Source organism: Pempheris klunzingeri, chromosome 4 (genome assembly GCF_042242105.1).
Source record: "Pempheris klunzingeri isolate RE-2024b chromosome 4, fPemKlu1.hap1, whole genome shotgun sequence".
NCBI lineage: Eukaryota > Metazoa > Chordata > Actinopteri > Acropomatiformes > Pempheridae > Pempheris > Pempheris klunzingeri.
Genome location: NC_092015.1, coordinates 3,037,539 through 3,048,098, shown reverse-complemented (window position 1 = coordinate 3,048,098; position 10,560 = coordinate 3,037,539). Strand labels below are relative to the sequence as shown.

General features: G+C 41.7%; 1 protein-coding gene across 1 annotated transcript; it reads left to right on the top strand.

Annotated features, from left to right (window-relative positions):
- The first annotated feature begins 304 nt into the window (after positions 1-304).
- Positions 305-10,340, top strand: med17 (mediator complex subunit 17). Its single transcript, XM_070829092.1, has 13 exons — positions 305-406; positions 919-1,163; positions 1,727-1,890; positions 2,087-2,306; positions 3,129-3,265; positions 3,415-3,496; positions 3,636-3,788; positions 4,542-4,672; positions 5,538-5,722; positions 6,137-6,274; positions 6,827-6,944; positions 7,753-7,912; positions 9,574-10,340. The coding sequence occupies exons 2-13, from the start codon at positions 929-931 to the stop codon at positions 9,780-9,782; spliced, it is 1,932 nt and encodes a 643-aa protein (XP_070685193.1). The 5' UTR covers positions 305-406; positions 919-928; the 3' UTR covers positions 9,783-10,340.
- The last annotated feature ends 220 nt before the right edge of the window (positions 10,341-10,560 follow it).

Sequence of the window (10,560 nt, the reverse complement as noted above, 5' to 3'; positions counted from 1 at the left end):
CAGTGAACGTTTTGTCCTATACGTCACATCCGGTAGTTTAAAATGCCCGCCGTACCCCAAAATCCGGCCGGAACTGGTTATTCTTAGTTCCTACCTTAAAGGTTCCTACTCACGACATGCCTCTAAAAGCATTTTCTCTTAAATCCTTCAAGCTAAAAAAACATTTACTTAATCTACAAAAACGATATGGAATAAACTCTATTAATGGTGTGAAAGTGACGCGAAATACCAAAATCTGCGACACCAGCGTAATGTCGATTAGCACGATGCTAACGTTAGGCGGCAGTAGAGCGCAGTAGTTCCTGTGTAGAGATTGAATAATGAGCCGCTCACTCTGTTGGAAAATACACCACAACTCCTGTGAATAGTGAATAAGCGTTTATATTTGTGACTGGTAACATCAGAGGTAAGATAAGAAGTTGTCATTTGGGTGTTTATTTCGAGCTCCGGGCTCTTCATTTAATCCTGTGAGACTAGCAAAGGGCTAACGCTAGCTAGTCCTGCTAGCTTGGCGCAGCAGTACACAATTAAATGCAGCTAACGCACACATTATGAAGTGTTAAAGATAAGATTTAGGTCCCGAAGAGGCCTAAATGGCTCAAAATATCTTAATCTGAAATGTAAGACTGGACATGATAATAGTTCTGTTGCTATCAGATTTGGTGTTAAAATACTATGTTTTTTTCAATGGGATACGCTGTACAGTTGTGTAAACTTTCTGGCTTGTGCATGTGTTCCCGCTTAGTGAAATTACTTTGTGGTCTAAATAAAACTGGCTTAGTGCTGCACTGTGTCTCAGAGAGTCTGTTGATTCTCTCTCTTCTCTGTGAAGTGACTTAATTTGGTCTTCTCTTATTCAGACTGGTTTTGTGCATTGCTGTGTGTCTGATGTCTCTCTGCTTCCCTTCCTCCTGTCAGCCCTGTCATCATGTCTGGTGGTCCAGCAGTGAGGGTCAGCATCGAGTCTTCCTGTGAGAAGCAGGTGCAGGAGGTGGCCTTGGATGGGACAGAGACATACGTCCCCCCTCTGTCCATGTCGCAGAATTTATCAAAGCTGGCACAAAGAATTGACTTCAGCCAGGGATCTGACTCCGAGGAGGATGGGGCCGAGGGTGAGCCCAGGGACCGCGAGTGGGGCAAGCAGGAGCCAGAGGAAGAAGAAGGTAAATTATGTTTAAGAGATATCAGGGATAATTTATAGTCGAAACTACCTGACTGACGCAAGCCAGGTTTGATTCATCAGCTCTCAGGTTGCTGTACAGCTAAACTCAATCTTAAACTTTCATTATAGAGCTGAGGTCCCTCACACTTCTATACACATGTCTGTACTTCCCTTAGATTTACTTCAGATGGCAGAAATAGGTACATTTGGTCCCTTGCAATGGGAACACCAGGCATTATGCTACATGGCTGTCGTTAAGGTGGAATATTAAGTTGGTAAGATAATTAATTAAAGTAAATAACTAACAAGAAAGTTACGGACTTTCACATCTAGATCAAGTAGGAACCTGTTATGATAAAAGCAAAAACATAATAAAAACACATGAAGGTAAAGAGACTTGAACATTTAGCACGGACGCTCCTTTCTGTAACACCTTCCTGTTATCGATAAAAACAGGAGAGGAAGGTATAGACAACAGGTGGATGGATCCAAAACAAAATATCTCTCATATAGATTCTGTTTTCTCTGTTGGAATAAAATGGGGTCATTGGCTTCCTCACACAGGCACAGTGAAGTTTCAGCCATCTCTTTGGCCGTGGGACTCGGTGCGTAACAACCTGCGCAGTGCCCTGACGGAGATGTGTGTGCTCCATGACGTGCTCAGCGTGGTGAAGGAGAAGAAGTACATGGCCTTAGACCCGGTGTCTCAGGATCCAACTGCTGGCAAGGTGAACTGCTAAAGAATATCATTATGACTAAACATCTACAGAAGGGGCAACAGCTAATAAAGATAATCCTCAAAGTCTGTGTTTTAAATAGGATCAGATTCTTTGCTTCATGTTTCTCAAAGAGATCTGTGCACTTTCCCCGGCAAATATTCACATATTCATTTCTATCCGTTCATAGCAGTATTTTCTTGTGCAGACCCCACAGGTGTTCCAGCTCATCAGTAAAAAGAAGTCATTGGGCACAGCAGCGCAGCTCCTCCTGAAGGGAGCAGAGAAGCTCAATAAGTCGGTGGCAGAGAACCAGGAGAACCGGAGGCAGCGGGACTTCAACTCTGAGCTGCTGCGACTCCGCTCTCAGTGGAAACTACGCAAAGTGGGAGACAAGATCCTCGGAGACCTCAGCTACCGGAGCGCAGGTGACGAGGCCTCCAGTGTACATTTAAGGGCTTTTTACAAAACATACTTAACGAGAGCACACTTTTAATGGTGTAATATGTAACATTTCTGCACTAAATGTCTAAAAACGCCAAGACTTTTTATTAAGAAATCCTTTTTATTCAAGGTAACAGTGCAGTTTTTTTGATTGTCTGTCAAAGACGTCATGCCCCCTTCTAGTTGCCATGACTTTGAAACGTCAGAAAGTGAGGAAGGAAGCAGCGAACTAGCACAGAATTACTATTATCAATAGTAATACAGCTTTTTTTTCTGCCACACGGCATATTTTTTTCATCAATAGCTGCCATTTTGCCACAGTGTAATCCAGTAGAGACCAAATTGCTGTTTTTTTTATCTCTTTTTAGTTTGAGTCCTACATGTTTCCTGAACTTGTCCCATTTTCCCCATTTGAAGTTACTACAAAATACACGTTGGCTGGACTATTAACACGCACACACCCGCAGTGACTGAAATGCAGGCAATAACGCTTAAAATAATCGATCAGGAACAACAAACCGTTGATAGAATCATGTTTATGTTGTTGATTTTTTTTTTTATGAATGATGAAAAATTATGCACCAGGTTTGTTTTTTTATTTTCAGCCTTTATTTTGGCCTGCTTCTCTTTGTTCGTGGTCATCGCGCATCTCCCCATTTTTATTTGACTACCTGCTTTTATTTGAGGGAATATATTAGGTAATTTGTTATCGTTTTAACTGAGAGACCCCTGGCTGTAAATATCACATACTGTGTGATTTAACTTGTAGTCTCACCCAAACATGTTTTGACTGTGTATCCATGCAGGTTCCCTTTTTCCTCACCATGGCACGTTTGAGGTGATCAAGAACACCGACATTGATCTGGACAAAAAGATCCCAGAGGACTACTGCCCCCTCGATGTCCAGATCCCCAGTGATTTGGAGGGATCTGCTTATATCAAGGTGAGATTATATCACACGTTCCATTGAAATACTATAATATAAAGGGACACTGTGAAGATTAGAGTTTGTTAAGTAGGATTATATTATTATAATACTGAAGATGTCAGAAACATGTAGCTACAATAGTCAAGTGCTGTTTATTTCTTCAGGTGTCTATTCAGAAACAAGCTCCAGACATCGGTGATCTGGGAACCGTCAATCTGTTCAGGAGACCTCCAAAAACCAAAGCCGGTATGGACATGACACCTCAGGGCTGTTGTTTGTATAATCTGTCATCTTCGTGGATTCTCCTCACCTGATCTGACTTCACCCTGTTCTCACCTCCTCTCTACCTTTGTTTCTTCCACTACCTTTTTTGTCTCTCGCTCAGGAACCCAGCTCTGGCATGTGAAGCTTGAGGCGGCTCAGAACGTTTTGCTCTGTAAGGAGATCTTCGCCCAGCTGTCCAGGGAGGCTGTCCAGATTAAATCCCAGATCCCTCACATCGTTGTGAAGAATCAGATCATCTCACAGCCCTTCCCAGGTCAGGAGCGCTCGTGACAACCTTAAAGTTGGAAAGTGGAGTCTTGGTTCTGTCGGACTGAGAGAAGATCTGTGTTTGTTGCATATTTAACATTCAACATTTAAAGTACAAAGACTAGCTCTGTTCAGAAAAGTGGCCCAAATCATTTATTTAGCCGTTTTTTTCAGAACAGTGTGAACAGCATAAATCACCTGGAATCTGAGAGATGCACACAAATTTGACAATTATCAACTTAAATTTATTACAGTAAATCACTACAGACATGACATTCATTCCACTTTGGTTGGGTAGGTTTATGCATGACCTACATCTGATTGGTTAGTCACAAGGGAAACTTGCCCTGAAGCACTCCCTACACAAATGGACATCATGCTAACTTGAAATTAGCGACCGAGACCATAAACTCATCAGGAAAATGGTTCCTGAGGTAATAAGTGAGAAGTCGGCTCATTTTCTCATAGACTTCCATCCAATCAGTACTTTGTTCTCATAGCTCTACATTAGCACTGTACATTAAAATATTCCAAAAAACTAAGGACATCTTTCTGGAAAAGCTTTTTTTTGTTTTACAGTAGTTCATCCAAAGTGCAGTCGCTCCCCTGATGCAGATAAAGTTCTTCATATTTACATTTGAAAAGAGAAAAAACTTTAACTGATGAAACATGTAAATCAAACATTCCTGCTGTTTTTATCTTCTCTGTGGCTCTGAAAACACTCTCAGGCTGTATTTGTTCCTGTGATCCCCTTTTGTAGGTCTGCAGCTCTCCATCTCTCTGTGCCACTCGACGGGAGAGAGGAAGAACCACCGGGCGTCTCCAGAGAAACCCAAACCAGACGACCACCTTTACGTACTGGAGCACAACCTGCATCAAATGATGAGAGAGGTGAAACACTGTGAAGACGCTCTGCACCTCGTCTGAAGCTACTGGCTGCTACAGATGTTAGCTCAGTGCAGATCTGTCGGTATCGTCTCACATCAACCTCTAAATGACAAGAACTTTACATTTAGAGATGCCAAAGATATATTTTGAAACTTAAGTGTCACTGTTTTATAGTTTATTTTTCAACGTTAAAATCTCCCACACAGTTAACGTGATAAGATAAGATACTTTTGACCAATCAAGTTAAAAACTATATTAATGTTGCACATACAGTGCTTTTATGTATATATATTATATATACACTTTATATATATATTAAGCAGCAAAAGTACAAGACACAATAACATTAAGACATTAAAATTCCACATAAATAAAAGTAAATAAATTGTTGAATCTTAAGAGAAGATGCATTAAAAGACAATAAAAGCATGTGGAAAAATAATTGTAGATTACAAGAAAGTTATATAGCTCATTTATTGGAAATCCACAGATGTTTTACCGCCTGATTTTTAATGCGCTGACAGTTTTAGCAGACCTCAGGTGTTTGGGACGCCTGGTCTAAGTAGGTTTAAAAAACATCAGATAGATAAATTAAAGGGAAATTTATCTGAGCTATCCTTATCTGATTTTTAAAACTCTGAAATACCAACATCAGCATGTGCCTCAAACATCCCATATCGGTCTAGAAATATTGCTGCTATAAAATATATATATATATCTCTAATTTGAGTCTGCATTTGAACCCGGATTCATTCGGCCCAAACATACCAAAAACAAACCGCCATCTGTGCTCATCTGTCACTTCATTCATATTGTTTTAATTTGATCAACTCTCTCATTTCATTGAGCATCCTCGTTTCTGTTACAGTTCCACAAGCAGCAGCTGAGCTCTGTGGTGATGCCGCATCCTGCTAGCGCGCCCTTTGGCCACAAACGCATGCGCCTCGCGGGGCCACTGGCCTACGACAAAGCTGAAATCTCCAGCTTGCAGCAGAGCGAGGGGCTGCTGGAGAAGATCATCAAACAGGCCAAGCACATCTTCCTACGTAGCAGGTAACTTTAGTCGTGATTTCCAGTGGCAGTCAGGGCATCGCACCACAACAGTTTATGCTTCAGTGGTAACCAATAAATATCCAACCATGCCACCATGTTTTACCACTGGAAATACTTGACCGTGATAAGGAAATACTGCTGCTGGGTTTATTATGGCACAGTTTGCAGGGAAGTAGTTGCAGTAAGCAAATATTCCTCAGTCTGTGTGATATGACTCGTGCCTCACTGTGTGCAATGCCACGTTTGGCCAGAAGGTGGCTTCATTCATCATAGTTTAATCTCAGGGAAATACATTAGTGAGCAGAAGAAAACAAAATCATCATCAAAATGTATTGAAGTATTTTTACAGTAATGACTATATGTCAGTGATATACATGTTTCAGCTGTATTAATGTTTACGTTTGTGACCACCAGGACGGCACGGACCATCGACAGCCTGGCCAGCCGCATAGAGGACCCCCAGATCCAGGCTCACTGGTCCAATATCAACGACGTGTACGAGTCCAGCGTCAAGGTGCTCATCACCTCTCAGGGCTACGAGCAGATCTGCAAGTAAGTGGAAGAGCGAGAGCAGGAAAGGAGACACGATAAGGGAGATACAGGATAGAGGCTGCTAATGAACTTATGAGGTGCTCTGAGTATCTGCAGGCCTTTTTCATAACTGTTATCATTAATTATGTAAACTCAAAGCGGTTTTAGAAAATGGCTGCAAAGTGCAGGGAACACAACACCATGAGCTGTTTGCTGTAGTCAGATATAAGCTCATTCTGTTTCTCCTTCCTCTTGCACCTGCATGCTGCATCGTTTTCCTGAAGTGATGATGCAAATGATGTAATAAACGATGACCAGGGCCAAGATTAACCCGCATAGTTGTCCCTCCATCGTCAAACTGCAAATTAAACCTTTTATCTCTCAAGCAGAACAGCAGAACTCTGCTCCGCTTTTTCTTCCTTCACAAAATTTTGCCCCACTTGTAAATGCTGCCATGTGGCCACAAACCAAACTCAAGTTAATACGCAGCATTGTAACAAACAGGTCCCTGACTACAGGTGTTAAAGCGCCCTTAGGTGAGGCTGAACCTGTCTTGTGTGTGTGTGTGTGTAGGTCCATCCAGCTGCAGCTGAACATCGGTGTGGAGCAGATCAGAGTGGTGCACCGAGATGGACGTGTCGTCACACTGTCTCACCAGGAGCAGGAGCTGCAGGACTTCCTCCTCTCACAGGTGTCACAGCTGCCTTCACTCATAGATTCAGATAAAAACAAGTTTCACCGCACAAGGAAATTCTTACTTTTGCCCTTTCACCTTCAATACCACTTCAGGATTAAAAAAGGTAGATAAATAGAAAGATAAACAGCAGCTATACAGACAAACTATATACATACAACTATATATACCGACATTTGTCATTGTGAGACGTTCTGGCAAATTAAAAAAGTCTTCTACATCAGCAACCTGTGCAGATGGTGCTAAATCTAACTTTTATTGTATTATAATAAGCAATGTGACCAGATGATTAACATAATATTAAGTTTGTTCACAGAGTTACTGGAGGCTGAGTGAAGTTACTGATCTTTATTTTAGCGTAACAGCAGAGGATTTCACTGGATAAAAACCAGAAAACTAACAAATAAGCAGACACATTGGAGAGACTGAGCTCCATATGAGGTTTTATCTGGTAAAATCCTCTGTGGTTTCCTCACCAGACTTTTTATACATGGGGCAGACACTAACGTTAGCACTCTTATCAGCTGGGCAGAGCATCAGCACCATCTGCTAACTTTTACTTTACTCTTCTTTCACTGATCGCCTCCTGTGGGCCTGACTCCTCATCATTCAACATCATTTTTGTTTTTAATTTTGGTATTAAACTAGAAGAAGGAACGTTAACTTGTGGTGGTGGTTCAGTTCTGATCATGGTGCCATTACACTCTCATATTTGGCTTAATATCAGCCGACCCTTGTTGTTGTAATTATGACGATGTCATTTTTTTAAAGTTGTGTGTATCCCTGCCTCCTTGTGTCGTTACAGATGTCGCAGCATCAGGTGCATGCAGTCCAGCAGCTGGCCAAAGTGATGGGCTGGCATGTCCTCAGCTTCAGTAACCACGTCGGCCTGGGCCCAGTGGAGAGCATCGGAAACGCCTCCGCCGTCACTGTGGCCTCTCCCAATGGGGAGTACGCCATCTCAGGTGAGACGGGTGAGGTTGGCACTGAGGTGAAAATGTTCGTTAAGCAATGCTGGGTTTTTATTTCACATTATACTACGGTATTTTTCTGTGCTGAATGTAAACCAGAGGACAGTCCAGGCACTCCAAATATAAAAATGTAACAATGGGGAAGGAAACGGTAAAAAGCCTTTATTCTGGTGGCTAAATCATATAAAAGCCGACATGTTTTGACCGCTGAAGGAGGACCCATAACCCAGGGTGTAACATGACAGATGAAACAAATTGCAAATGATGAAAGAATATAAACATAATAATATTCACATGTACATCATAAACAGGAAATAGGCAGCCATATATAGGTTTTACACAGGCCGTGTGGGGAAAACAATTACAGGGAATGTGAAGTCTGTATCCTATAAACTGGACCTAATTCTTATGACATATTTATGCTCGTCGAGGCGATTCTTCAGGTCTGTTTTTGTACGGCCTACGTAGAAAAAGCCCTCCACACATGGAAAAAAACAGGCAGTATATGACAAAAGTAGAGTTACATTTAAAGGATAAATCCCTGATTTTTAAAGCTGGGCCCTATCTTTACATGTGTTCTGTACAAACATGTTTGCACTATGTCCAGTTTTGCCACTGACAGGCTCAGATTGTTATTCTAAGTGTTAGACGGCATCACAGAAAGGATCCCCACAGAGGTAGACCTGGAAGATCCTTTTTGTTTAAGCAGAAACAGCCATTATATAGTTCTCTTCAGAGTCACCAGACTCCATTGACAAAAACAGTAATTTTACAGTGCACTAGTGCTCGATCGACTGCTGCCTTGATCTGTTAGTTTGACTATGTTATTGTGTGACTTCAGTATTTTAAAGTGTTTGTTTGGATGCAACTAATATCTTCATCATGCTAGATAACAAATAAACTAAACGATTTGAGGCAGCAGTGGGCCGGCCATTCCTGTTTTCTTTATGTTAAAATGTATGTTTTTGTCAATGGAGTCTGGTGTGTTTGGAGAGAGCAATATAAAGGCTGTTTCAGGTCAAACAAAAAGGATCTTCTGAGTCTGTCAGTGGCCAAAACAAGAACTTTTAGTGGCCCTACTTTTATAGGGCACAAATGCTTGCACTTTGTTCGTGATAGCATCAATAAAATATTATGATAGTAAGGGCAATGCCTTCATCTGAAAGATGTGAAACAGATGGGATGAAAGATAAGATGTGAATGCATTTCCTGTTGTTGTGTCACTGTAAACACATAGAGAGCATACAATCTTACATTTTGTAAAGATCCAGGCAGGGTTATCAGCTACTCACAATGCTTTACTGTGGCTTTTATAGTATATTCTTCTTAGTCTGCTACATAAATCAACAGAAATCCAGGCCTCAGCTGTCAAACAAGGGTAGCTACTCTCACATTGCTCTCACTGTTACTTCCACATGTGTAGAACTGTGTAGAGGGCCGCACCCAGTCTGTGGTGGTAGGAGATCAGTCGGGAAGAGGCACGTTGATACAAGCTGAGGGATTATTCAGAAAACACCTCACCACAAAATGTCTCCTGGTGTGCATCATAAGAGCGTTTTAAGAGTATCCTAAGGCAACATGATTAAGTAATACTAAGTAACATAAGCAGATTTTAATCACTAATTGAGTGTCTGTGTGTGTGCTTGTCTCTTCAGTGCGTAACGGCCCAGAGAGCGGGTGCAAAGTTTTGGTGCAGTTCCCCCGCAGCCAGGCCAAAGAGCTGCCGAAGAGCGACGTCATCCAGGACGCCAAGTGGAGCCACCTCAGAGGGCTGTGCAAAGAGGTCCACTGGAGCAGGATGGAGGGGCGGAACTTCGTCTATAAGATGGAGCTCCTCATGGCAGCACTGACCCCCTGTCCGTAGATACGAGTCCCTCTGTCCCATACACAACGGCACAACAATATACAGTTAAACGGCAGCGAACTGGACAACCAACAACTTCCTCGTAGAATCGGCTTTGTGTGGAGATTTTGAAAGGGGATGGGAGCTGTGATCCAGACCCCTTTGTTAAAAATGTGACACTTCCTCTCTTTCACGTTTCTTTATTTACCCAATTCAAGGACTTTTTGAACACGGCCGTGAACTCCTCTGCACCTCCAGCAGTAGACAGACATGAGTTATGTGTTTTCTAAGGACTTCTGGGAAAACAAGCGTCACTTGGCGTATTTGAGCAGCAGCATTTTGCAAAAACTGACCTCCTTCTTATTCATATGAGTTTTAAGAAGGATGTGTAATGTATCTACCGTCTAACACGTTGTAAAGGTCACAGTCATGTTACACTTTTTGTAACGTAACAGTCTTTGTTTATGTTTTTTTTACAAAACAACATGGTTCTCTATTATCACTGCATCTGAAGTCTGATACAAACTACAACTGTTGTGAAGAAGTGATAAGTTAAAGAAAATCACACGCTTCATTTGATTAGGCAATAAATACAGTATGTATTGTTATTCCAGCGTCATGAGTGATATATTTACATTCAATCCACTGTCATTGGCGGTGAGCTGTACATGCATGTGTAGTCAATACAAAATGTAAACATCATACAGGTTTTCAAAACTGACAAGCCGTCTTCCCGGCTGTAAATAACTTGAAGGATAATTCTGGTACTTCTATTAATTTTGTACATATTTTGGATTTG

Coding starts and splice junctions, on each gene's coding strand:
- med17 (XM_070829092.1), top strand. CDS start 929: ATGTCTGGTGGTCCAGCAGTGAGGGTCAGCATCGAGTCTTCCTGTGAG. Junction 3,266..3,414: donor AGGGATCTGCTTATATCAAG/GTGAGATTATAT, acceptor TTATTTCTTCAG/GTGTCTATTCAGAAACAAGC. Junction 6,945..7,752: donor AGGACTTCCTCCTCTCACAG/GTGTCACAGCTG, acceptor GTGTCGTTACAG/ATGTCGCAGCATCAGGTGCA.